General features: G+C 49.7%; 2 protein-coding genes across 7 annotated transcripts in view; both read right to left on the bottom strand.

The window, feature by feature from the left end:
- ADAM15 (ADAM metallopeptidase domain 15) overlaps window positions 1–2,902 on the bottom strand; it is a 47,636-nt gene extending 44,734 nt beyond the window's left edge. For 2 of the 4 annotated variants that reach the window (XM_081173518.1, XM_081173517.1), the window contains exon 1: window positions 2,448–2,902. In XM_081173518.1, coding sequence (XP_081029644.1) covers window positions 2,448–2,568 — 121 coding nt within the window. In that variant the 5' untranslated portion in view covers window positions 2,569–2,902. The remainder of the gene's footprint in view (window positions 1–2,447) is intronic. The other 2 variants (XM_081173516.1, XM_081173515.1) reach the window with 1 other exon arrangement.
- Window positions 2,903–4,377: 1,475 nt separating this feature from the next.
- On the bottom strand, window positions 4,378–27,873 carry DCST1 (DC-STAMP domain containing 1). Of its 3 annotated transcripts, XM_081173552.1 has the most exons (16): window positions 27,438–27,873; window positions 26,389–26,514; window positions 24,441–24,515; window positions 22,482–22,610; window positions 20,984–21,123; window positions 19,508–19,685; window positions 17,512–17,655; window positions 16,286–16,407; window positions 15,485–15,642; window positions 13,813–13,912; window positions 13,398–13,493; window positions 11,023–11,149; window positions 9,949–10,065; window positions 7,911–8,053; window positions 6,992–7,105; window positions 4,378–4,678 (listed from the first exon to the last, which is right to left on the bottom strand). In XM_081173552.1, the coding sequence occupies exons 1-16, from the start codon at window positions 27,514–27,516 to the stop codon at window positions 4,433–4,435; spliced, it is 2,094 nt and encodes a 697-aa protein (XP_081029678.1). In that variant the 5' UTR covers window positions 27,517–27,873; the 3' UTR covers window positions 4,378–4,432. The 3 variants fall into 3 exon arrangements, with proteins under 3 accessions (XP_081029678.1, XP_081029680.1, XP_081029679.1); XM_081173554.1 differs by lacking the exon at window positions 7,911–8,053; XM_081173553.1 differs by lacking the exons at window positions 24,441–24,515; window positions 26,389–26,514; window positions 27,438–27,873 and adding an exon at window positions 22,943–23,093.
- Window positions 27,874–27,951: the final 78 nt, after the last annotated feature.

A 27,951-nucleotide genomic window follows, 5' to 3' on the forward strand; every position in this document is an offset into this window, starting at 1 on the left:
TCGCTTTACTGGCCGAGGGAGCCGGCGTATAGCTTCCGGGTCATGTGGCCAGCATGACTAAGCCGCTTCTGGCGAACCAGAGCAGCACACGGAAACGCCATTTACCTTCCTGCCGGAGCCGTACCTATTTATCTACTTGCACTTTGACATGCTTTCAAACTGCTAGGTGGGCAGGAGCAGGGACCGAGCAATGGGAGCTCACCCCATGGCGGGGATTCGAACCGCCGACCTTCTGATCGGCATGTCCTAGGCTCTGTGGTTTAACCCACAGCACCACCAGCATCCCTTCCACCCCCCAAATCCTCCTCACCTGCCTTCTCCGGCTATCAGCAACCTCCACCCATGATGGGGAGAGAACCTAGGAATATAGGCAGCTGCCTTCTATCAAGTCAGGCCCATCAAAGCTCAGTACTGTCTACACTGACTGGCAACAGCTCTGCAGGGTTTTCAGAGAGGGAGTCTCTCGCAGCCCTACCTGGAGATGCCAGGGATGAAACCTGAGACCTCCTGTGTGCAATGCAGTTGCTCCGCCACTGAACTAGGGCAAAAACTGGCTCTTTCGGTTGCTGATTCAGAGGAGTAGACCAAACACCATACAGGAAGCCCAGACTCTCACAACCAAGGCTGCAGTCAGAAAACAGTGCCAACCCCGGCTTTCTAGATGAGCAAGACTCGTTTTCAAAGAGCCACCTGTCTAGAGCGTTCACTTCAGTTATTTTCCAGGGCAGGGCAGTTAAGGGCTGCAATCTTATTGTCATACTTACTTGAGAGCAATCCCATTGAACGCGATGAAAACATGCCTAAATGACTCAGTGCTTAATTTGTAAAAGGGGGGGTTAAATCTTTTAGCAGCAACTCCCCTCCCCTTCCATTTTGGAAATTTCCCCTCTAATATTTGATATGGGTCTATTTACTGTGTGACAATGCAAATGCCAGGGACGCGAGTGGCGCTGTGGGTTAAACCACAGAGCCTAGGACTTGCCGATCAGAAGGTTGGCGGTTTGAATCCCCGCGATGGGGTAAGCTCCCATTGCTCGATCCCTGCTCCTGCCAACCTAGCAGTTCAAAAGCACGTCAAAGTGCAAGTAGATAAATAGGTACTGCTCCAGCGGGAAGGTAAACTGCGTTTCTGTGCGCTGCTCTGGTTTGCCAGAAGTGGCTTAGTTATGCTGGCCATATGACCAGGAAGCTGTATGCCGGCTCCCTCGGCCAATAAAGCGAGATGAGCGCCGCAACCCCAGAGTGGGCCACAACTGGACCTAATGGTCAGGGGTCCCTTTACCTTGACCTTTTAATGCAAATGCCCTCTGAACATGCTTAGAGGCACCTTCATCTTGCCTGACAATCACATACTCCAATGAAGAGGGTTGGCCAATGGCTCCATGGTGGGATAAACTAAACCACAGACAGAGATGGGGAAATTGTCACACTCCAGATGTTGTCTGGCTCACATCAGTCCCAGCCAGTTTGGCCAACGGTCAGGGGCATATGTGCCAACTCCCTGGGGCACTGGGTGCCCGAGCACCCTCAAAATTTCCTATGAAGGGCCTGGGCAGGCCAGGGTCATGCACACTGCATGGCACCCACAGTCAGGGATGATGGGAGCTGTAGTCCAGCAACACCTGCAGGTCTACAGGTTTTCCACTCCTGCCCTGGACCAATCATGTCCTAACCAATCAGGGATCACATAAAAATGCATTTACAGAGGTCCAAAGGATGTGGCCCTTCAAGTAATTTCAGACTCCAGCTCCCATCAGCTCCAGCCAGCATGGAATGATGGGACCTGGAATCCACAAACATTTGGCGAGAGAGATACACAGATTTCCCCACCCTGGTATAACAGCTTAGAAGAGAGAGGCTGCAATTCTAAGGCCACTTGCCATCGAATCCAACGGGAATGACTTCTTTGCAGATATGAATAGAACTGCAACTTGAGTCATCAGGAAATTCCGCTCCTACCTCTCCCACCTCACTACTGACAAGCTGCTGTTTTCTCTGCAACACGCAATAATGCTGGCCTGTTTATTATTGTGAGCACCTGCTCTGCATGCAAACGGCTCCAAGTTAAATCCCCAGTATCTCCAGGTAAGCTTGGCAATAAAAGCACCTTTACTGAGAGCTGCTGCTGCTAGGCAGCCAGTGTGGATATATAGAAGATGGACCAATGGACTGACTTGAAATAAGGAAGCTTCACAATAACCCACCTACCTTGCAGGGTTGTTGTAGCGGATCAAAACAAGCCAAGCTATGCTTCCATTATTATTTTTTAATGCTGCAAATCTTCATGCGTGCTTACTCGGGATTCCCAACGCCGCCGCGGCTTTCCCGGGTCAGCCTGCGTGGTAGCTGACTGCAAACGGACCCGCGCTTGGGAAGAAGTAACGTGTGAAGGCGGCCCCAAGGGGTGGCGGGGAAAGGGGTAAGCGGCATACGCCTCTCTGACTCACCGTCCTTCCGTGCTCTCGAAGTGCCTTCGCGCCGCTCCGGCGTAGCTCCGGGGAGAAAGCCGCCAACCCCGAAGGGAGCGCAGGAAGCCAGAAGTACGCCGACCCCCCAAAGCAGCGCCATGCGTCTCTCGCAGCCACCGGGGAGCCGCGGGAAGAGGCGCCCCGACGGTGCGCCCTAGCGCGCAACAGCCGCCGGCTCCTTGGAGAGGTCCGTGCGCCCTTGGCGGCGCTTTCCGGGCGCTCGCTTGGAGAGCAGCCGGAGATCGGGGCGGCCGGGAAGGGGAGCAGCTTGGCTCCGGAGCAGCAGCCAGGGCAGCAGCCAAGGCTCCGGCTAAATCCCTCCCCGGGGCCGGGCTGCAACGGATCAGAGTCCGCCTCCTCCTCGGCCCCGCCGCCGCCTCCGCCCGCCCTCCCGCCTCGCATTGCAGCGCAGCTGCTGGGCCCGCCCGAGAACGGGAACTTCCTGCCCAAGCGACCTTCAGCCTCCGCCCGGCTGCGCGTTGCCAAAGCCCGGCCCGAGAAGCCGCGGCGCGCCCGCCCTGCGCAGCTCGCCCTCCTCCCCGGCTGGCGCAGTGCCGGGACGCGCCCAAGGAGGGCGCACCGGGCGGGCGAGGTGCCAGCTTCTCCGCCCGGCCGAAGAAGGGGCTCCGAGGCTGGGAAGCGGCGCCGCTTCCGAAAAGGGATTGGCACTGAGCAGCAGCGGGGAAGGGGGGCGGTGGAGAGCTTCGGGATTTCCCTGCCCCAGAGGGAAGGGCGAGGCATGGCATTTTGGACCTGACAGGAGTTGCCAAACAGAATAATAACAATAACAACAATAAAAAAAAAATCTTCCTTGCGAAATCGCCTTACCCCAAACACGCCCACTCCGCTGCTCCAATCTGCAGGACTGGCCCTGTTGCAATCCGCGCGTAACACCCGCTTAGTCGTCGTCCCACGTTTGTAAGAAGTTACCCTTTGGAACTCCCTGCCTATGGTTGTCAGGTCTTTTCCGGCACCTGCTAAAAACATTTCTGTTTAAGCAAACCTACCCAGATATGTAGAATGTTGGCCGATTTTTAAAATCTGGGGTTTTTTAAGCTTTTTTAAAAATCTTTTTATTTTTACTGATTATTTTATTCTTTCGTTCTTTTTGTAAATTGCTTCGAGGGCTTTATGATGGGCAAACAGTATATAAATCTTTGAAATAAATACATTAAATAAATATAAAAAAATCATAGGTAAAGGACCCCTTTACCCCTTAAGACTTTTTATGTATGTGATGACAGCCACAGGGATGCTATTAGCCCAGAGATGGAAAGAAGAGAAAGTCCCTACCAGAGAAGAATGGCAAATTAAACTGTTGGACTATGCCAAAATGGCGAAACTGACAGGAAATCTCAGGAACCAAGAAGACCAAACTATAACACAGGATGCGAAAAAATTATAATTTATCTTGGATTCCGCTGTAAGCAGATGAAAACATTAGTAGGATTGCAATAACACTTGTAATGTACATAGCAAGTACTATGGAGGTAATGGAGTTATATAAAATATGGACAGTAGAGAAGATGCAGTAGAGAAGTTTTAATAATAGGACCCATGGAGGGGATGGTGGGAAGTCCAGAGATTTGGAAGAATCCGTAAATGTGGATGTGTATGGTTGTACAGTGGTACCTCGGGTTAAGAACTTAATTAATTCCGGAGGTCTGTTCTTAACCTGAAGCACCACTTTAGGTAATGGGGTCTCCTGCTGCCGCCACACCGCCGGTGTGCGATTTCTGTTCTCATCCTGAAGCAAAGTTCTTAACCCGAAGTACTATTACTGGGTTAGCAGGGTCTGTAACCTGAAGCTTCTGTAACCCGAGGTATCACTGTATAGTTATAATTTTATATTTGTAAACTCGAATGAAAATTATTTCAAAAAAGAAAAACCAAGATTAGGAAAATGAACAACCAAACCAATCATTTAATAACAAAAAAGCAGGGTGGGTGCCATTGTGACTGCCTCAATCTGCGTAGCCCGTCTGGTCCTCGCTGCTGTCGTCGGAGGACAGGAGCTCCTCAGGGCTGCAGGCAAAGCAGACCCGCCCCATGTCCTGCCAGCACATCCGGCAGTAGAGGGTCCCGCACTCGGGGTCTGGGCACAGTTTGGAGTTGCTGGATTGGGGCAGGCCGCAGAGGATGCAGTACTTGCGGAGAAACCGCTGGAGGAACGGAAGCCAGCGGCCCAGCCTGTCCAGGAAGGGCTTCTCCTGCAGCGGAAGGAGAGAAGGGAGGGAGGTGCTCAGCCCCAGCCAGAAAGGGAGCTATCCGCCTACATTATATCATAGAATCAGAGATGCAGAGTTGGAAGGGACCCCAACGGTCATCTAGTCCAACCCCCTGCAATACAGGAATTTCCACTGAAGGGAAAGTTGATCACCGCATGTTTCCGGATGCCTCTTAACGATATCCTTGCTAAGGGTTTCATACAGCAGTTCCTGCGATCAAAGGAGTGAGTCTTCATCTCTGTTTGGATACAACTGGGTGCCATTTTGAATCAAGATGGCCGACTGAACCTTTCAAAACGGCCCTGATTTTAACCACCAGTTTCAGAACAGCACAGACTTTTTTGGGTGTATTTCTTAGAATCCTTCAACGAATGCCTGGGGAAGGAAGGAGACTGCGGATTGGAAATATATCCAAATCGTGAGGGTGCTGGGGACATCAACATTTAATTACATAACAACCTTCACCAGAATAAAAATAGAACAACCCATTTCAAAAAGTTGGCATTCAACAGTCTCTTTTTAGGATCCAGATTCCAGAGCCATTTAAAATGGCATTCTCCCCGCCCCCCCCCCCCCGCACCTGCAATATGAAGTGGTACAATCCATGTTGAGTTTCCTTTCCCCCTCTTCCCTCCCTGCGCCTTTTCCTTTGTGTGCCTTCTTTTTAGATTGTAGGCCTGCAGGCAGGGACAATCTTGTTTCAACTGCTTGTAGGTAAGCCGTTCTAGGGCTGAAAAGTGGGGTGCAAATGCTCTAAAAAATAATAATGCCACCCCTCCCTTCCCCTGCAGGTAGAGAGATTGGCCCGGCTCCAATTGAACCACCATTTCGTATAGTCACGGAGCCTCAATGTGCCTTGTTTTTCAGCCAAGCTCCTAGAATGAAACTATCTGACCCTTGGCCTGCTAAGTCATCAGGTGCTTAAAAGCGCCCGGCTAGGCTGCTGGTTTACTCAGTGGTCCCCAGTGGGAGGGAATGGGTGGAGGCCCATCAGCTGAGCCAACAGGAAGCCTTGCCCTGAGGTCCGCGCGCAGCAGGGGAGGTGGAAAGGTAGGGGGCTCAAGTGGGCAGGAAACGGGGGCAGGGTGTTGCCTTCGGGCAGAGATTTAATGGATTGCACAGAACTGCCCAAACACTCCTGCTCTAGATGCACTGGGGGCAGAGGACAGGTGCTCACAAGCAAATCCACACTGGGAGCAAGCATGTTTGGGGGAAATCCTTCCTTTTATTCAATCAAAAACATGTTATTCAATAGCACATTGAAATAAAGAAAAAATGAGATAATATGAGGAACGGCAGATGGAGTTGGGTACGTTTAACCTGGAGTACAATACGATACAATAATCTTTATTGCCATTGTCCCATACAGAACAACGAAATTGAAAAAATCTACATCAGACATTCAAAAACCTACAAGCCTGCTATCCCAGCCTGGTTAGCCCCTAGAAACTCTGATACCCCATAATTGAATATAATATACTCACATAAAGACTACCTTAAAGGTAAAGGGACCCCTGACCATTAGGTCCAGTCGTGACCAACTCTGGGGTTGCAGCGCTTATCTCGCTTTATTGGCCAAGGGAGCCGGCATACAGCTTCCGGGTCATGTGGCCAGCATGACTAAGCCGCTTCTGGCAAACCAGAGCAGCACACGGAAACGCCGTTTACCTTCCTGCCAGAGCGGTACCTATTTATCTACTTGCACTTTGACGTGCTTTCAAACTGCTAGGTTGGCAGGAGCAGGGACCGAGCAACGGGAGCTCACCCCATCGCGGGGATTCGAACCGTGAACCTTCTGATCGGCAAGTCCTAGGTTCTGTGGTTTAACCCACAGCGCCACCCGCGTCCCTTTTAAAATACTACCTTACACTGTGTTTAAAACCAAAATCACATTTGGATAGAAACTGTTTCTCAGGCGGCTAGTCCTAGTCTTTATAAAGCATGATGGGTGACATGGGAGCCATATCTAAAGGGTTGTCGCATGGAAGATGGAGCGAGCTTGTTTTCTGCTGCTCTGGAAGGGAGGACCCAAGCCAATTGGCTTCAAACTGCAAGAAAGGAGATTCCGACGAAATGTCGGGAAGAACTTTCTGACAGCGAGAGCCGTTCAACGGTGGAATGGACTTCCAGGGAAGGACTCTCCTTCCTTGGACATTTTGAAGCAGAGGTTGGACGGCTATCTGTTTGGGATTCTTCAGCTGCGATGCCTGCAGTGCAGGGGGCTGGACTAGATGACCCCTGGGGCTCCCTCCCGCCTCTACAATTCAGCGAAGCTGCCTGTGTTCTTCCACTCACCAGTCTTTTGCGCTGCCGCACGCGCAGGATGATGCGCTTCCGCTGCACGATGATGAAAGCCATCCTCTGCCGGAGCATCTCGTTGTAGAGGAAGAGAATGCGCTTCTTCTCCCTCTGAGAGAGAGAGAGGGTGGCAGGGAGAACGTGAGGCTGGAGAGAAAGCGTTATTATGCCATCCGGCCGTTCTGGCCGCAAGTGGACGTCACCCACCCTGGTAGCCAGGGCCAGATTTAGGTGTGATGAGGCCCTAAGCTAAGGTTACCAGAGGTCCCCGTTTCCCGGGGACAGTCCCCGGATTTACAAATCAGTCCACATACAAAATCAATTGAAGTTGAAAAGTGTCCCTGGATTCATTGAAAAAAATTTTGTAACCTTAACCTAAGCTACTGAAGGTAATGGGACCCTTTATATGTCCAGCTGTCCTTTGTCAACAACAAATTGTCGCTCTTTTAGGGGTTGTTTTTAAAAGTCTGGAACGGATTAATTCGTTTTGCATTACTTTCTATGGGAAAGCGCACCTTGGTTTTGGGACGCTTTGGTTTTGGAACAGACTTCTGGAACAGATTAAGTTTAAAAACCAAGGTACCACTGTATATAGAAATGACCAAACCAGTGATATTTTAGGGAGCAGGCTAGCAGGCGGGGCCCATTACTTACAACATAGGAGCCTACACAACACAAAACACTGTTGCTGTAGGTAGGTTTTATTTTATTTGTTTTTTATCTTATATTTTGGAAATGTACATCCAGGTGGGGTTTTTTCCCCTTTAAATTTTTTTGGGGGCCCCAAGAGTGTGGGGCCCTAAGCTATAGCTTGTGTCTTATACATAAATCTGGCACCCTCATGGTGCAACGGAGAACATTTCTCGCGTTGGGCAGGGTGTGTGTGTGCATTTAATCTGGGGCCTGGCGTCCCAACCTTGGGGAAGAAGAAGGCGGCGATGACGCGGCGGATGCGGAAGACGTAGACCTGCGCGAAGCACAGCAGGATCAGGGCGCCCAGCGGTGTGACGCAGCTCACGTACTGCTCCTTGCTCATTCCATGCGCTTCCGGCAAGCAGTCTGAGGGAGAGAGAATGAGAGAGACGGGCCGGAGGGGCAACCTTTGACAGAACGCAACAGCCATGGTCTTGTTCAATCCCGAGTGGAGGCCTGCAGGGAGCCTCTCTCAGCCCAAAGGCCGCATTGCCTTCTGGGAAAATTTCCGCTGGGCAGGGCCAAGGGCCAAAGTGGACAGGCCTCTCAGGCAACGCTGGATTTATAGTGGTGCCTCGCAAGACGAAATTAATTCGTTCCGCAAGTCTCTTCGTCTTGCGGTTTTTTCGTCTTGCGATGCACGGTTTCCCATAGGAATGCATTGAAAATCAATTAATGCGTTACTAGGGAAACCGCCTTCAGACCAGGTCCGGGGACAGTCTGTCCCCGGACCTCTTCTGAAGGCTGGGGGGGGGGGGACAAGGGCTTTTCTTCCCACCCCCAGCATTTTAAAAAACCCCGGGACAGCGGAGGACTTCTCCGCTGTCCGGGCGATCTTAAAATGCTGGCGGGCGGCATTTTAAAATCGCCCCGGACAGCGGAGGACTTCTCCGCTGTCCGGGGCGATTTAAAAGCCCCTGGGAAGGCAGGCAGGGGGGACGAAGACTTTTGCCCCCCGCCAGCCTTCAGAAGAGGTCCTGGACCTCTTCTGAAGGCGGGCGGGGGGCGAAAGTCTTTGCTCCCCCCCCCCGCCTGCCTTCAAAAGGTGTCCCCGCGGCGGCGGGAGGTGTCCCCTGCCCCCCGCCCGGCTTCGGAGCACCGGGAGAAGCGATCTCCCCGCAGCCCCTTGCTTCAGAAGAGGTCCGGGGGCAGCGGGAAGCGAAGCGCTACGCTTCCCCGCTTCCCCCGGACGTCTTTTGCAGCAAGGGGCTGCAGGGAGATCGCTATCTCCCCCCAGCCCCTTGCTTCAGAAGAGGTCCGGGGGCAGCGGGAAGCGAAGCGCTTCGCTTCCCCGCTTCCCCCGGACGTCTTTTGCAGCAAGGGGCTGCAGGGAGATCGCTATCTCCCCCCAGCCCCTTGCTTCAGAAGAGGTCCGGGGGCAGTGGGAAGCGAAGCGCTTCGCTTCCCCGCTTCCCCCGGACGTCTTTTGCAGCAAGGGGCTGCAGGGAGATCGCTATCTCCCCCCAGCCCCTTGCTTCAGAAGAGAAGACCCGCTGTCCCCGGGGCAAGCTTCGTTTTGCGAAGCAAGCCCATAGGGAAATTCGTCTTGCGAGGCAACTCGAAAACGAAAAAACCTTTCGTTTTGCGAGTTTTTCGTCTCGCGGGGTACCACTGTATGTATAAGCTAAACAAGCTATAGGTTAGGGCCCCACACTCTTGGGGCCCCCCAAAAAAATTAAAGAAAAAAACCTGGATGTACTGTACATTTCCAAAATATAAGATAAAAAACAAATAAAATAAAACCTACATACAGCAACAGTGTTTTGTGTTGTGTAGGCTCCTCTGACGTAAGTCATGGGCCCCGCCTGCTAGCCTGCTCCCTAAAATATCACTGGTTTGCTTATTTCTATATATAGGGTGCCTGCATTCTGCATGGACTGGTTGCAGGGCAACTTGGGCAAATGGCTTTCGATACCTATTAGGTCCATAAATTACCATATAGCATATATTCAACACAAAAAACAGCAACTATTTGTTGTTGACAAAGGACAGCTGAACATATAAAGGGCCCTATTACCTTCAGTAGCTTAGGGCCTCATCAGACCTAAATCTGGCCCTGCTCTCAGTGCCCACCTGCTGCTAGATATTTAAACCCATATGCAAGTGCTTCACAGGTAGCAGCCCTGGAGGCTAACCCCTGGACCGTGGGGCCTTATCCCTCCCCACTTCCAGGAAAACTGCACAGAAAATACCCCCCACCCCCAATCTTATGGTTTCCATCCTCTGCACAGCGCCCTTGCCTGGACTCCTCCCCAACTTACGCAGGTTGTTTGTCTCCATCACCATCTCCGAGGAAGTGTTCAGGGCCCCGATGGTGCTGCGCAGGAGACGGGCCATCATGGTGTTCCCTCCGACTATGACTTCCAAGTGGTGGCTGCCTTCGGAGAGGGGCAGGAGAAGGGATTTAGCCAGTTAGCTATCACCCACTCTTTACCCCAGCCATCCCATTAAAACACAACGTTTTAAAAAAAGAAAGTTAAAACAACTTGCGACCACAAAAATAGTAAGTGTCAAACGCCGGGGTGAAAAGGGGCGTCCTCAACATTTGCCAGAAGCCGCATAATGAAGGCGCGAGACATGTGCCTGTATGGAGGGAGTTTTGGGGGCCACCAGAGAGCAAGCCCTCTTGCAGCCCACCACCACCCCAGGGCTCTGCGGGCAAAGGAACGACCAAGAGGGGCCCCTCTGTCTATCACAGCACCCGAGGGAAGAAGGCAGTCTTTCAAGGTATTTGAGGCGTGAGCCATATCGGGCTTTGAACACCAACATAAACACATTAAACCAGTGGACGACTGGACCTAATGAACAGGGGTCCCTTTACCTTTATGTGCTCAGGGCAATAGCTGAGCAAGACCCCCAAAAAAGCTAGAATGGTGTTTCTTTTAAAGCATAAAAGTAGGGAGTGTCCCACCAACACAGATCAAAGTAAGGAAAGGAAATCAGAGCCTGTTGTGTGTTGCAATGAACTTATGATACATTCTGTTATAAGCATTTGATTCGTTTCTTTCGTTATTGCATATGCATAAAAGCAGCATACGTTGTGCAATTTGCTGTTTTATTTCAGATAACTGAGATAAGAGGCGGGATGAAACGTAACCAATGCCATTTTATTTTATGGTTCAGCATAGAGGCGGCAGCAGCGAAGAATCCCCGTTCTCGGGTCACCGCAGGTTTGCCTTGCAGCACGAGAACGGTTCTCCCACCCTTGTACTAAAATAAAGGAAATTAATAAATATTTGCCCATTTGATGTTTTCTAAATATCCAGCTGATGTTTAAGGCAGGGCTGGAGAGGAGGGGAAAGGGGGAACCTCCCTTCCGGGGTCATATAACTTACTGCGGAAAGAATACTCCACAAAGGAGTGGTGTTTGATGGTGCTGAATATGGTATACAGCAGGAAGTCAAGGACGCAGGCAATGATCACGAAGAGCGATGCTGGCAAACAGCCCAGTAATTCTGACATCTGGAAAGAAGCAGGGTGTGTGCGCGGGAGGAATAAGTGTGGGTCAGTGACACATATGGGGCTGATCAGCCCCCGGATAGAGGACATCGCCCGTGTTTTACAGTAAACAGCATAAAACACCTACGCGGAAAACGTTCAGAGAAATCACGAGAGGAGGAGGCTACCCCCAGCAAAAGGAGTCAGGTTAAAGAACTTGTTGTCCAGCTTGGGCAACAATTAATAACAGCTAAATCTATTTACCATATTTTTAGATCTATAAGACGCACCAGACCATAAGACGCACCTAGTTTTCGGAGGAGGAAAACAAAAAACAAAAAATTCTGAATCCCAGAAGCCAGAACAGCAAGAGGGATCTCTGCACAGCAAAAGCAGCAATCCCTCTTGCTGTTCTGGCTTCTGGGATAGCTGCGCAGCCTGCATTCGCCCCATAAGACGCACAGACATTTCCCCTTACTTTTTAGGAGGGTAAAAGTGAATCTTATAGAGCAAAAAATACGGTACTTGTTTACATTTATATTCCACCTTTCCCCACCACCCCAGGAGCTCAAGGTGAGGTGCACATTTATTGTTGTTGTTGTTGTTGTTGTTGTTGTTGTTGTTGTTGTTGTTGTTGTTATTTATTCAACTTATACACCACCCTATACCTGGAGGACTCAAGGCGGTTCACAACAAGACCACAATGTATAAAACCAAACCAAAAGCAGTAACCTAATTAACCCCCCCCCACCAAAAAAGCCATATTCTAAAAGAGTGTTGGGTGTCAATAAGATCAACCAAAGGCCTGATTAAAAAGGAACGTTTTTGCCTTCCTCCCCAGTTCTCTTCCTCCCCATTTTATCTGCAAAACAACCCTGTGAGATAGGTTGGGCTGAGACGCAGTGACTGGCTGAAGGTCACACCCAGTGAGATTCATGGCGGAGTGGGGGATTTGAACCCTGGTCTTAGCCCGGAACTCTAACCACTATTCCACCGCTGCCTCTCCAAAGAAAGAGGGCACCACTGGACATATAGAGCTCACAGGGAAAGCTGCTGAACTTGGACAAGGTCATGTGGTCTCCCTCGAGATTTAAGATTCTGGATTTTTATGCCTGCTTTATATTGTACATCTCTGGGCACTGTAAGATTCGAGGGGTTTCAGGCCCAACATACACATCACCTGTGTTTCCCTTTGGAAAGGAGGCGCAGTGTAGACTGTGGCATCTCTATGATATATGGTTTATTTACACTTATATACAACCTGGTCCCAAGAGGGTCTTGTTTCCCCCACAGCTGCAGCCCTGGATTCCAACAGACATCAGACACAGTTCTGACCCTCTCTCTAGCTTGCCGCCTTTACCAAACTGAAACCTTTTTTTCTCCCAATCACATTCCAGCCTATGCTAAAACTCCAAACCCTGGTTTTCATTCTTCTAACGAGTTCTGAACTGAAGGAGGGGCCCCACTCACCTGCTTCTGGCACAGAGCCATCTTAATTGCTTTCTTAATGGCCCATTACTTTCCTTTTGTTTTCTTAATGGCTCATCTCCCAGGCGATTACCTCATCAGGAGACTGGCTGGGGTTATATTTTAACCCTTGCTGGATCCAGGGGTTCAGGAGGCTTGGTTAAATTCTAACATCTACTAGATCCAGGAATTTAGGGGAACCTGGTACCCAAAAACGCATAATGATATATTGTATAGGTCACGTTTTTGTTTTTGTTTTGTATAATTCCTATGAATATTTTTATGTCAGTATGATTCTGCTTGGCTACAACCATCACTGGTTGCCTTATTAATAAATCTGAAGTTGGCATAAAAACAGCAGTGTGGGTGTGGGGGTAGGCAAACTCATAGGGCCAACCCCAGGATGATAACTGTAGCTGTGTCAGGGGAATACAGGGGTCTCCTGGCAGTTATCAGCACCCTTGACAAACTACAGCTCCCAGAATGCTTTGGGGGAGAAGCCATGACTGTTCAAAGTGGTATCGTAGCACTTAAAAGGTATGCTGCAAATGTGACCTAAGAGAATTGAAATGGACAGATCCTGCGATCCCTACAAAGAATAGACCCACTGACATTAATGGACCTAAGTGAGTCATGTCATTGACTTCCATGCACCTACTCTGAGTAAGGCTGGCACTGGATACACAGCTCACAATTATTAAAGCATAGCAGGATCCCAATCCTTTGGTATCCTGCCTCAATGCCTCCCTCTAACTCCCACCACCCCCATCTCCGTAGGTCTCTGCCCCAAAGCCCATCCACTTACCATATTTTTGGTCTCGGGCGGCTGGAAAGCGAGGCGGAGGGGGTCGATGAGACTGCTTTGCTCGGCACGCCGCAAGGGCAGAAGTGTCCGCTTCTTCTGCAAGGGTCACAGGGCGGGAGGAGGCAGTAGGAGTGGGGAAGAGTTGTCATCACCCTGTTGCCTGTTGCCATCACCCAGCACATTACATCCAGAGGTAGACTGTCTCTGGATGTGGAGGTTCCACTTCAGCTCTTGTGACTAAACGTTTGCTGAGGGACGTATCCTTCATGGGTCTGAGAACCCCACAGGGGCTCTGCTTCCTCCCCCCGAATGCCCTTTGACCTCTGCCGCCTGCAACCACAACCCCCTCTGGCTGTGACTGCTAACCGTCACCACCTGGCCATCTAGCCAAGCAGCAAACTCCGGCCGCTCCTACCTGCTTCCGACGTCGGGCGTCTATCTGCCGGAAGTAGCGGGATATGTAAAGATTGTCGAAGCGAATGTCCTGCGTGTAGCTGTTTGTGTAGGAGAACGCCCTGAGGGAAAAGAGGATGGAGAAGGGGCTAGAAAAGAATGTGGCGAGAGGTGGGGACACTCCAACCTTGTCTGCCTAACCCACTGAACTGTCAGCATCGCCCTTGAGCCAGTGCCACCAACTAGACTCATCCACTTCAGCCCCGACTGGGCTAGGCAAGCTGGGTAGCACTTCCAGAGACCACCTTCTGCACAGGAACAGGTCAAAGTGCTATGGACTCACAGCTTAGAGTGAGTCCCGGATTCACTTCCACAATACAGTCGTCGCACAGCAGAGTACAGCAGAGTATAGCAGAGCATAAACGACTCGGAGAGCAGCTCTGTAGAATATCTTCTTTATTCTATCTACAACTATAATACACAACTATGTACAGAGCTAAATGAGGTCTAAACGAAAATGCTGAACTGCACTGTCTGCAGTTGCTCTTAGCAGCAACCTTATCTATACACACGACCTCTCTCTAACACTCAGTCTCTCTCTCTCTCTTTGATGTGAGGCTGGAGCGGAATATATAGAGAGCAGAAACCGCCCCCTCCTCTCTGGAGAATCAGCAGAGAACATCAGCAGATTCTTGGATATGGGAGGGGTGAAATCTCCTCATGAACTCCACTCCCAACCCATCACAGCCCACTGCAACAGCTCCTGCCAAGGCCTGGGATGCAGCCTTTTCGTTAAAAAAAACCAACCAATGACATAGCATGCAACTAGTCCTCAACATTCAGATCACAGCTGCCGAAGGCTGCAAAGCTCTGGGACTGGGCTGCTGCTGGTTGTCAGCTTTGGTGTCCAACCCACCACCGGTAGAAATTCAAAATCCACCCCCATCGCACACCTGCTTATTATAGTCCCACAGCCGATGTGGAACACCACAATCATTCCTCTTGCACAAGAGGGGAACTTGATGCCTTCTGGATGGTGTTGGGACTCCAACTCCCATCAGTCCTCCCTGCCAGCATGGCCAATGGTCAGGGGAGGATGATTCTAATCAAACAGCTTCTGGAGGGCCACAGGTTCTCCATCCCTGTCTTGGGCACACATCCCAACCAATCAGGGATCACGTTAAATGCTCTTGCGGAGGTGTGAAGCAGGGATGGGGCCCCTGCAGCCCTCCAGCTGTTTGTTGGTACTAGAACTCCCATCAGGGATGATGAGAACTATAGACCAGCAAAACCCAGAGATTCCCCTTCCTTGGCTTATTTTATTTTCACGCACAGAATAACAGCAGAACACGTTTTCATGCTGCAGTCAATGAAAAGCCAGGTGTCAAACGCTCGCCCAGAGACTTAGGAAGGTCGGTAGGCAGGGCAGAGGCATAGTTTCTGTAATTATTGGCTCTTGCTTCTACAACAGGGGTAAAGGCCCTCCCTGCAGCCCTCAAGATGTTTACAGGGACTCCGGCCCCCATCCGCTCCAGCCAGCATGGCCGATGGTCAGACATGCTGGCAATGTAGTCCAACAAAATCCATGAAGGTTGCCAACGTGCCGAAGGGTGCTCAAATCTAGGGCCTCAGGCACAACCCAAATAGGTTCCCTGGCCCCACCCAGGAGCCGCCGCGCCCCCAGCCCAACTCACGAGGCAAAGACGATGACGAACATGCAGGAGAGGAGGACCCGAAGCACAGACATGGAGGTGCTCAGGCGCTCACCCTGCTTGGCCACCTCTTCGTTGACTTCATCCACCAGGTGTCTGTGGGAGAGGTTGGCACCGACCAGCATGGTCTGGTGTTCTTCCTGGATGGAGGGAGGGTGGGGGAGAAGAAAGGAAAGGAATGTCCTAAACGCTGGTCCCAAAAGATCTACACTGGTTGCCAGTACATTTCTGAACACAATTCAAAGTGCTGGTGCTGACCTTTAAAGCCCTAAACAGCCCCAACCCAGTGTACCCGAAGGAGCGTCTCCGCTCCCGCCGTTCTACCTGGACACTGAGGTCCAGTGCCGAGGGGCTTCTGGCAGTTCCCTCCCTGCGAGAAGCCAAGTTACAGGGAACCAGCAGGGGGTTTTCTTGGTAGTGGTGCCCTCCCTGTAGAACGCCCTCCCGTCAGATGTCAAGGATATAAATTATTATATGACATTCAGAAGACAGCTGAAGGCTGTATAGGGAAATCTTTAAGGTTTGTCATTTTATTGTCTGTTGGATATTTTGTTAGGAGCTTCCCAGAGTGGCTGGGGCAACCTAGCCAGGTGGGTGGCGTATTATTATTATTATTATTATTATTATTATTATTATTATTATTATTAAATGTCTGGGGGTTGTTTTTTATTGTTTGTTTTTTAATTGATCTGTAAGCCTTGCTAGGGGGTCTGTTCAGCTGAACAACAGGGCAGAAGTGCTTTAAATAAATAAATAGACCCCTACCGCCCTTGCCATACGCACCTTGACCGCTAAACTGGCTGTGAAGTCCTGGTTTAAACTGTCCACGGAATCGTTAACCCGGTCGTAGGTTTGGCCAAAGTTCCCTTCCACAGGAATCTTGTCATGGCACCAAGTGTGCATAACTGCAGAGGAAGAGGAGGAGGAAGAGGTGGAAGAAAGCAGCTGGAGAGCGAAGCTGCATTTCAGAAGGAGAGTTAGGTGCTCAGCAAGGATGTGGCAGGGATGTACCACTCCAGATGGGCAGGTGGGGGAGGATGTACCACTGCTGGTGGCAGGTGGGGACTCACAGGATGGGATGCCCAGCCTCAGGGACCCTCTACTGGAAAGCATGTGGTTTGGATCAGGATTTGAGTCTGACACGCCAGTCTGGTTCACATGGTGTGCTAAGCCAAACCTTGGTTTAGGGAGGTCCTGCGTGGCTTCCCCTGCCCACCAAAGATCCCTGGGAACTGTAGTTCAGCCTAGGTAGCAGAGCTGTAATCAAGAGGCTTAAAAGCAGCCCGTCAGCCACACAACAAGCAGTCCCTACAAGCAATGGCCTCAAGCTCCATCTGGTACGCAGGCTGAGACCCTACCTGCCCGCAGACTGTCTCGCCAGAGTGGTGCATGCTCTGGTTATCTCCCGCTTGGACTACTGCAATGCGCTCTACGTGGGGCTACCTTTGAAGGTGACCCAGAAACTACAAGTAATCCAGAATGCGGCAGCTAGACTGGGGACTGGGGGCGGCCGCCGAGACCACATAACACCGGTCTTGAAAGACCTACATTGGCTCCCAGTACGTTTCCGAGCACAATTCAAAGTGTTAGTGTTGACCTTTAAAGCCCTAAACGGCCTCGACCCAGTATACCTGAAGGAACGTCTCCATCCCCATCCTTCTGTCCGGACGCTAAGGTCCAGCGCCGAGGGCCTTCAGGTGGTTCCCTCGCTGCGAGAAGCAAAGCTACAGGGAACCAGGCAGAGGGCCTTCTTGGTAGTGGCACCAGCCCTGTGGAATGCCCTCCCATCAGATGTCAAAGAGATAAACAACTACCTGACATTCAGAAGACATCTTAAGGCAGTCCTGTTCAGGGAAGTTTTTAACGTATGATATATTAGTGTATTTTTGGTCTTTGTGGAAGCCGCCCAGAGTGGCTGGGGAAACCCAGCCAGATGGCAGGGTACAAATAATAAATTGGTTATTATTATCATGGCAGCTTCTCTTCTCTTGTCCTTGGCTGGAACTCACTCTTGGCAAAGTGGCAGAGGAAGCTGAACTTCATAGGAATGCAAAGCAGGTGGTTGATGAATGGCACAGAAATTGTCCGCATGCAAGATGCATGCTTAACTGCAAACCAGTTCTGGCAGCGCTTGATGGCTTGGTCTATAATTTCTAGAAGGGGGAAAAGGAAAGCGTCGACAGTGTTGTTGTCGTTGTTACTATTTTATTTGCTAAACTTCTTTGAAAATGCAAACTGAAAATAAATCAAACGAAACAGATGCAAAGGGCAAGTCATTAATGTAACAGGCTTAAGACAGCTATTCACACTTAATGCTTCCTTTCTCCTTTATCGTTTCTGTAACAGGGTTTTGCTCGCTAGATTTTTCTTTACAGGTTCTGAGACGAAGAGATGACTTTAAAGGTCTGCAGTCTAGGAGGTCTTCAGCTGGTGAATCGGCACCCCCTCGTGGGTCACGGCCTGGTCCGACAGGAGCACTGCCTGGGCTGCGACAGGAGCACTGCCGCCATGCAAATATTTGGTGAAAGGTTCAGAAACGGGTCCACAAATGAATGTTTGGGTTAAAAGTGGGACCTGGACTGAAAAGTTTGAAGAGTAGAATCAGAGAGTTTGAAGGGACGCCAAGCGACATCTGGTCCAACCCCCTGCATTCAAAACTTTTCATGTTGGTGACACACTTTTAAACATGCATCATTTTGCAACACAAGTAATTCAGTTTTACTAGCAAACCAGAGGTTAAACTAACCCCTGTCCAGGCCTAGGAAGAGCGTAGGGAGTGTCCGCACACTGCAGCCGACACACTGACGCATCTCGACTCAGTTTGGAAAGCTCTGCTGTGCAGTCAATAAATGCTTTCCATATTTACTCAGATGGGGCCTTTATCCTTTGCCCCCTGGTTGCCCTAAATTTTTGCACAATGCCAAACTTTTCGATACCACTGTTCAATATTTATGTTCTGCAGCATCTTCCAGTTCACAAGTAGCCGAGAGTAAAAGACTCAACAGCGCCTGATGGTTAAAAATCTAGATTTCTGTTCAAGAACATGCTTAGAATCATAGAAACATAGAATTGCAGAGCTGGAAGAGACCCCGAGGGTCATTTATTCCAACCCCCTGCAATGCAGGGATCTCAGCTAAAGCACCCATGACAGATGTCCATGCAACCTCTGCTTAAAAAACTCCAAGGAAGGAGAGTCCTATTTAGTAGAACAAAAGTCAGAGATGGACATATCTGCCTATTGGTAATCTGAGTAATTTCACTCTCAGCTGAACCTACCTCACAGGGTAAAAGGACTAGGAGGAGAACTATGTAGGTCACCTTGAGCTCCTTGGGTACAATGTAATCAATCAATCAATCAATCAATCAATCAATCAATCCCACCCCATATGGGTGGATGTACCAACTATAATACACCCTCTCCAATATATAGGGGAAAGATTAGGATTTATCAGGAATAACTTCCTTGGTGTCCATTGCCATTTCTTATTTGATGTTGTCAACTTTTTAATGCTCTATATTTTTACATTTTCTGGGCAGCATCAACTAAGTTTTACTTACAGTAGCCCCACTGAAATGAATGAACAAAGATGGCTTGCAGCAGTTCTCAACCTGTGGGTCCCCAGATGTCGTTGGACTACAACTCCCATCATCCCTAGCTAGCAAGGATAGAGCTCAGTTGTATTCCAACAACATCTGGGGACCCACAGGTTGAGAACCACTGGTTAGAGAGACATTTGGGGAAAGCTATGACTGTTGAAGCGGATTAAGAGTGATTTAAATGGATGGTGTGAATGTGATATTAAATGCAGGTTTGAGTGCAGAGTCAAATGTGGGTTTAAGTGCATTAAAAAAATAAAATAAAGCTCTGACAAAGGTGGAAACGGGACAGAACTGATGGATGGTGAACAGAAGCAAAAGTGATGCTGAGCAGATATTTGAGCCTCATGCCCACCCTTCGAATAATCCGTGCTCACAATCCCACGTGTCCCTTTCCCATATGCTTACGGGTGCAGCGCATCCGGGTCTTGGCCTCGTAGATCTCCTGTGTGGAAGGGTTGGCTTTGTGCACCGCCGACCTCACCGAGCGACCCCCAAGGCCTGCCTCGCTGGCCACCTGCTCGTTCAGCTCTGAGAAGGAACGTGAGACGTCCCTGGTTTCGGACCTCAGGGTCTTGCCGCTCCTCTGGTGCAGAAAACAGGAGTGGGGAAGGATGTGGGCAGAGGGGAGTGGACTAGAGATGGCAGCCCCACAGATGGAAAAGATCGCTTTGTATATATTTTCCCCAAGCAGCAGGGACAGCTACCACAATGGGCAAATTCTAGGGCTCCCATTCCACTATTCTCACTTCGCATGACCACAGGAAGTGAACCCTGATGGATGGGACCAGTGGTCCATGTAATCTAGGGAAGAGGGGATCTGTGGCCCCCCAGGTGTTGCCAGACCACATATCCCATTATTCCTGGCTATTGGTCATGATGGCTGGGGCTGATAGTAGTTGGAAGTACAAGAACATTGTTGAACTACACCTCCCATCATCCCATGCTGGCTGGGGCTGATTGGAGTCCAGCAACACCCAATGGCCAGGCAGATGCTCCAAGAGAACTAGCAGTACCCCAGCTTGCAGAGCCAAGCCATTCCTGGAAAACTATCCCCTCTGTGTTGAGCTGCTTTCTTAAGCCTCTGCCTAGACTCCTTAAACAGCTTAAATGGCTCAAGACCACAATACCTCAAGGACCATCTCTCCCCATATAAACTGTCCCAGACCCTGAGATCATCCTTCTTTGTGTGCCTCCTTCCACGTGAGGTCTGGAGGGTGGAAACGCGAAAAGGGCCTTCTCCGCAGTGGCTCCCTGTTTGTGGAATTGCTCTCCCTGAGGGATGTTCGTCTGGCGCCTTCATTCTATTTCGCCAGCTGAAAAGCTTCCTCTACAACCAGGCCTTTGGCTGACTAACCTATTTCCTTTTAAATGTATTTGCGGAGGCGGGGGCTATAGTTTGGTTCTGTTCTTGTTTATATGGTGAGTTTTGCATTTTTAATTTGCATTTTTATGCAGTGGTACCTCGGGTTAAGTACTTAATTCGTTCTGGAGGTCCGTACTTAACCTGAAACTGTTCTTAACCTGAAGCACCACTTTAGCTAATGGGGCCTCCAGCTGCTGCCGCGCCGCCGGAGCACGATTTCTGTTCTTAACCTGAAGCAAAGTTCTTAACCTGAAGCACTATTTCTAGGTTAGCGGAGTGTGTAACGTGAAGCGTATGTAACCTGAAGCGTATGTAACCCGAGGTACCACTGTACTGTGAAACGCCCTGACATCTTCGGATGAAGGACGGTATACAAATTTATAATAACATATTATTAATCAATCACGCCAGGGTTTCTCCTTGCCAGACGCTCCCATGCTGAATGCCCAGGGACCTTTGGGGGCAGGAGCAGTACTGCCAACCCCCCCCCCCCGGCAACCTAGTAAACTGCTTCTCACCACCATGTCCTTGAGAATCTTGCGTAGAGGGGACAGCGAAATCTTCCAGGCACGCTTGGCATTGTCGATCTGCATCTCCACGGTGCAGCTGATGGAACGCACCACTTCGCCCAGGTTGTGACGGGTATTTGCCACCGGACCTGGTGGGGAGGGGGGAGACAAACATCATGCAAGAAAGAGGAGCAGCACCCTTTGTGCCAAACCATCCAGGAATGGGGAAGAGGCCTCTGCTGTGGCTTTCTTGGCAATGGCAGTATAGTTGGCACCAGAGGTTAGGCTGCTTACCACAGCCTCTGTGGGTAGCCCTCTTGTTCAGCCAGAAAGAAAAACTGGGGATGCTCAAACCTGCCCCTGTTAATAATATTTATTGGTCACATTCACCCCATACGTTCTCTTTTTTTGCATACTATCAGCGCCACACAAACTGCAGCATGACGACATCCTTACAATCTTATTATATAGTAAGTTGTATTATATACATGCAAGCGCACACACATTATCATGCTGGATAGAGGCGTATCAAAACATATTCAGTACAAAATGCACTGAAAACAACAATCAGTAGCAACTAAACACTACAGCCCAGCTACTGTAAAAACCCTCATAAATTTATACAGTGTTACATTACTCCTTTCCCGTTCTTTTATCCTGTACAAAACAGGGCCCTCAAAATCCAGTAAGATCACAGCATGCAAAAGCGCTCTTCTTTCACAGCCATGGCTGCTTCCCCTCAAAGAATCCCGGGAACTGTAGCTCCATGAGAGTTCAGCTCTCTGCACCCTTAAGAAACTATGGTTCCCAGGATACTTTGGGAGGAGCCATGATTCTTAAAAGTGGTGTAAGAGTGCTTTAAATGTATGACGTGAGCATGACTATTGTCTCACTATTTTTTCTGACAGCCCACATAGAGAGGACTGGAGGGCCACATTAGGCCCCTGGTGCCTGAGGTTTCCTAAACCTGAGCTAATAGAAACACCCCGTTAAAAATTTGCTGACGAAGGATCCAATGACAGACCAGGGCAGGAAGATGAGCGTTCCATGGTGGGAATAGGAAAAATGAGGTGGGAAGGGCAGTAAGACTCTAAGGAACATACGGAGACATTGACCTGACCTCGGTTTAAGAACAGTCCTGTTTATGAACGATTTGGTTTACGAACTCCACTAAACCGGAAGTAGTGTCCCGGTTTGCGAACTTTACCTCCATCTAAGAACGGAATCCGAATGGTGGAAGGGCACCGGTGACAGGAGGCTTCATTAGGGAAAGCGCGCCTCAGTTTAAGAACGGTTTTGGTTGAAGAACGGACTTCCGGAACGGATTAAGTTCATAAACTGACTGAGGTACCACTGTATTGTACACACTGTGTACCATTCTATATCCCTGAGTTTTATAGTATTACGAGAGAAGAAGAAAAATAATTCTCCATTCAATTTCTCCATATAGCAAGCTTAATTTTACACATTTCTCTCACGCAGTCATAGATATGAGTATTTATTGTACCATCAAAGACCCTTGCCAAGACATAGGTTAGGATGTAAATCCGTCCTTCTTTCCCCAGGAATTTGGGTACCACCAAGAGGCTGGCACAGCGGAAGTGTGGGGACGTGCCCCAGCCCAGGGCAGCCACGCCTAGGGGAGGGAGAAGGGGGAGACAGTCAGTTTTTATGCTGTGGGGCTGCCCCATGCTCTTATCAGCACTGGGGAGGAACTAGCTTGATTTAATTGCATACACATTGCACTTCTGAAGAAAGATGGGTTGTTTGAACCACTTTTGGAATTTCAACACCCCCCATGGCAGGTACACTTAGGATATTTATCTTAAATTTATCACCTGCCCTTTACCAGCAGATCCCAGGCGAGGTAAAGCAATTAAAAAACTAAAAGTTAGGAACAGTAAAAGCAGATTACAATAACGGGAACAGTGGGCCCTGAAAACATACACACACACCCCAGATATTCACATTTATTTGAAAACCATTGAAAGTACTCATAACTGAGGTTATGCCCCCTGGAGAAGCCTGTCCCCCCCAACCAAAGCCTGTCCCACGTAATATCCTCTTTTGGGGGTATATATTTACCCATGATTTCCCCCCAAAAGGCTCAATAACTTGGGGGGGTCTCCTTAAAAAAGCTCAATAACTTTGGCTGCCTCCCCTCTAACAAAAACCCTGGCAACATCCATGCCAAGCGCCCTGTGGCACCCATTTTGTGTCATGCTATATCCCTGTGGGAAACATTGTGTGTTAGTATCATTGCATTTATTACCTGCCCTTTACCAGCAGGTCCCACGGGCAGGGGTACAGCAACTCAAAATTCAAAACCAAAAACTGTTGGAAAAGATTACAACCGCAGGGACAGCGTAGGCCTTGCAAACATGCACCGCAGGCCTGGGTAAACAGGGTATATGCCACACACACTGTCTGTGGCAGCCCTTTTGTGCCATGCCATGGTCCCCACGGAAATTTCTAAAACCTCCAAATATGCCCACTGATTGCCACAACTTCCTGGCACTAGATAAGCCTCTTCCAGTGTAAGACCATTCATGGTTTTGGTTGTTTGCACGGAGGTTTTGGGTTACAGGGGTATTTGCAGAAAGCTAAAGGGAACTGGGCCCCGCTGCTAACACGTCTCCCAAGATGGCGGGCCCTTCGTTGCCCAAACCCTTTACAAATCCTTCCGCCGCCGTGGCACCTCCTCTTTCTCCCCTGTTAACGGAAAAATCCAAGGGCTCCCTTGGAGAAAAACAAAGACACCAACCAGGATAACTTGGAGCAAAACAGCAGCCTGTAGGCTTGGCCTTTATTGAACTGTTGCAACAGGGTGTTCCCCTCACTTGCAGGAGAGAGAAAAGACCCAGAAAGATGGTGTGCAAGACCTTATAAAAACTTTTGAAATTCCCATCCTCTAGGTCAAGCCCACCCCCAGAAACATCATGCATACATTACAGAAAGGAGGGGTTGAGGGAGGAGTTGTGGTGGTAACCTGAGTGTCCTGTCACCCAGCTGGTTCCTCCTTTCCCCCTCCCCATGAGTCACTTCCAGGAGACAAAGGGGAGTTGGCAGTTTCCTGCCCCCAGAGGGAAGATCTGACCATTGTCCTTTGTTTCAGTCCATGCTGAATCCACTCCCATATGCAAGTTCTTTGTGATCCTGATTGTCTTCTGTCTGGGATCATCAGGGTTGACATAGCAACTGGGCAGGGCTCCTGTGGATGTGCTGGGATGGTGAAGGGATTATGGCTGACCAGAACCAAGCCACCCCCCCTTTTGATAGTCCTTGTCACATGGAGTAAAATAAAATGGAACAGTGCAAATCCGATGTATGGTTGATTTTTCTATGAATTTATAACAGAAGTGTGGCATATGTAATGTGTGAGAGTGTGTGTGAAGTTTGTACAAACAGAATGATTGGGGTGGGGGGGTTCCTGCTACACCCCAGAGCCTCCGCCGTCCCTCCTCACCAGCCATGCCACACATCAGGTCGATCTTGTGCTCTTCGGAGATGGTCATGGGGAGAATCAGCATCCTGGAAAGGCCTGGAAATCAAGACAGGGGCCTCTCTTGCTTAGGGTTCCCCAAAGTGAAAATCCTGATTTTTTATTTTTTTTTAAAGCATTTTTGTAATACAGTGGTACCTTGGAGTACAGACGCTTCAGGTTACAGACTCTGCTAACCCAGAAATAGTACCTCGGGTTAAGAACTTTGTTTCAGGATGAGAATAGAAATCGGGCAGCGGCAGCAGGAGGCCCCATTAGCTAAAGTGGTACGTCAGATTAAGAACAGTTTCAGGTTAAGAACAGACCTCCAGAACGAATTAAGTTCTTAACCTGAGGTACCACTGTAATAATAATAAAAAACATTGCTCTACTTGACATACAGCCGGGTTTCCCCAGACATTTTGCCGATTCAGCAAAAATCTGCCCGGACGCCATTTTGACAGCCCAATTCCCATATGTGTCTAGGGAAATATATTGCAGCCCTACTCTTGCTTCTATCCCTTGAATGAATGGTGCATCATCTTTTCTGACCCTCCCCGCTTGGAAACCATCTTTACTTTTGTCCTACCATCCTCCACCACTGGCCACATTCACACCATGCATTTAAAGCGTTATGAGACCGCTTCCAACAGCCATGGCAGTTGCCATATTTCGAAAAGTGAAAATTCAGTTTTGCCCAAAGTTGTTGAGCTGAGTATCCCCACAGCTGACAATCTGCAAGGGTCTATCCCAGCCCCCCAGGCCCTATAAACTCCTAGCCTCAGAATACGCTTGTCTGATAGGAGACAGGCATCTTCCTCATACCAAGTCAGAGCACTGGTCCATCTACCTTAGGACTGTTGACACTTCATGCTATGCTACTGTGGTAAATCAAGTTAAAAGTCAAGTCCTCATTATTTTTTTTTTAATAAAGGAAGTGATTTTTAAAAGGAGCACAAGAGCTGCCCTATACCAAGTCAGACCAACTGTTCTATCTAGATCAGTCCTGTCTGTGCCAAGCAGGGTTTTAGACAAGTGCTCTGCCTCTGAGCTATGGCCTTGAATATAAAGATACCAGTCCTCATGGTTCTGGATAAAGGGGTGACTTAAATGGGAACATAGGTAAAGGTAAAGGGACCCCTGACCATTAGGTCCAGTCGTGGCCGACTCTGGGGTTGCGGCGCTCATCTCGCTTTATTGGCCGAGGGAGCCGGCGTACAGCTTCTGGGTCATGTGGCCAGCAGGACTAAGCCGCTTCTGGCGAACCAGAGCAGTGCATGGAAACGCCATTTACCTTCTCGCCAGAGTGGTACCTATTTATCTACTTGCACTTTGACGTGCTTTCGTACTGCTAGGTTGGCAGGAGATGGGACTGAGCAATGGGAACTCACCCCATCGCAGGGATTTGAACCACCGAGCTTCTTATCAGCAAGTCCTAGGCTCTGTGGCTTAACCCACAGCGCCACCCGCGTCCCTTAAATGGGAACATACAAAGCTACCATAGGAGTTACCAGTAGGTCCATGTAGGTCCATGTAGCTAAATAATGTCTGCCTTGTGTGGCAGCAGCTCTCCAGGGTTTGAAACAGGGAGTCTCCCTCAGCCCTATCTGGAGATGATGATTATTTACTGAATATATATACTGTACCGCCCTACACCCAGAGGTCTCAGATGATGTCAGAGATTGAACATGGGACCTTCTGCAAGCAAAGCAGATGCTCTGAGTTACTGCCCTTCTTTGCTTCTCTAGAATGCAACATTTGCCTCTTATGGACTACCCACCTGCTTCCAAACTGCTGTGAGCTCCTCCAGTTTCATGGGACCCTGATAGTTTGGGACCTGACGTTGGCCGAGACCAATTCAAAATGCATATATATATTTCTACCTCCGTCTGCATTCACGTTTCCAGCCCTTACTGGATCAAAGTGGACTCACCCAGAGCATACAAGCTCCCGATTCCAGCCCCCAGGAAAAACTTGGCAGCCCAGAATTCGTCCGGCTGGCTCCAAAGGAACGTGATGCAGAAGCGAGGCAGGAGGAAGCTGAGAGCACGTTTCAGAGCTGCAAGGGAAGTTTATAAAACTACGCTTGGTGCGGAGAGAGTGGCTAGAACGCTGGAACTCAAGGACGTACAACGAAGCTGAATGTTGGAAGATTCAGGACAGATAACAGAAAAGACTTATTCACACAGCGCAGAGTTAAAACTATGGAACTCACTTCTGCAGGAGGCCGGGATGGCCACCAATTTAGACAGGTTTAAAAGAAGATCGGACAAATTAATGGAGAAGTCTGCCAATGCCTGGGCATAGCTGTCAACTTGCAGATTTGAAAATAAGGGACCAGCAGCCTCGAAAATAAAGGATCAGCAGCCAAAATAAGGGGTTTTGCTATTGTAAAGAGTTACATACATTGGTAGGATTGACAGATGCTGTCAATCTGGCATGAGGCGGTTGCGACGCCGCGGCACCCGCTGAAGCGCCACCCTTCTGCGTCCCTCCCCATCCCCTCCTCTTCCTCCTCCCTCAGGCCGCCTCCTCAGCTGCCACCACCGTTGCCGCCTCCGGGCTCACGGGTGGCGTGGGTGGGAGTCTCTCTCCCTCCCTCCCCCCCTCTCTCTCGGGCGGGGAAGGGCCGATGGAACTCCTCGCACCAGGACGATGGCACCAGCGCGCTCTCTCTCTCACGGCAGAGGACCCCGAGCCACTGCTTCCCTCCTGAGCTGGGCGAGCATGAAACCCGGGAAATTTAAGGGACATCATCAATAAGGGACAGCAGCGGGACATGGCGCTGGGATAAGGGAGTTTCCCACCAAATAAGGGACGGTTGACAGCTATGTGCCTGGGGGAGAGGGAGCGTGGCCAGGGAGAGTCACTAAGGGCCAAACAGGGAGGCTTAGAGGACAAGGTTTTGACCCTTGGGTATGGATACCCCAGCTCTCCTCCAAGGCTTGAGTGGAGGGCAAGGGCTCAAAGGGGGAGACTCACTGGTGTTGGGGGGCTTTTGCCTCCGGCCCTTCTGCTTCTTCACTCTTTGGTACTTTCCTTTGTCGTCTGAGTGCCCCATAGCACCTGTATCCTGACGCAAAAAAGGAGCAGGACGTTGTATTTCTTAAAAAAACCAAGACCTCCAAAGCACGGATTGACCGGCGAGGAAAATCGGAATGGTTAGGGTGTTGTTGTTGCTTGTTAATTATATGCAAGAACCTTGTGCACAGTAATTAACTCCAACAGGCATCTCCATCCACTGTCATCTATCAACAGCTGTAGCTGCAGAAAGTCCCACTAGCCTAGCCTTCTTCCTGACAGGCTAGATTTCTAAGTGCAGGGATTCTTTTAACCTATTTGTGCAGATGAGCATTCCATTGAAGGGAAAACCCCTCCCTCAACACACACCAGCAAGTAACCTGAAGCGGAGCAGCTCTAAACACAGCCCGGCCCCTTCCGTGAGAATTGTGTCATCACAATCTGGGTTCTACGTTGCCGTGCAAAGTGTGTTTAC

The sequence above is a fragment of the Podarcis bocagei genome, assembly GCF_964188305.1.
Source record: "Podarcis bocagei genome assembly, chromosome: 16".
NCBI classification, from domain to species: domain Eukaryota; kingdom Metazoa; phylum Chordata; class Lepidosauria; order Squamata; family Lacertidae; genus Podarcis; species Podarcis bocagei.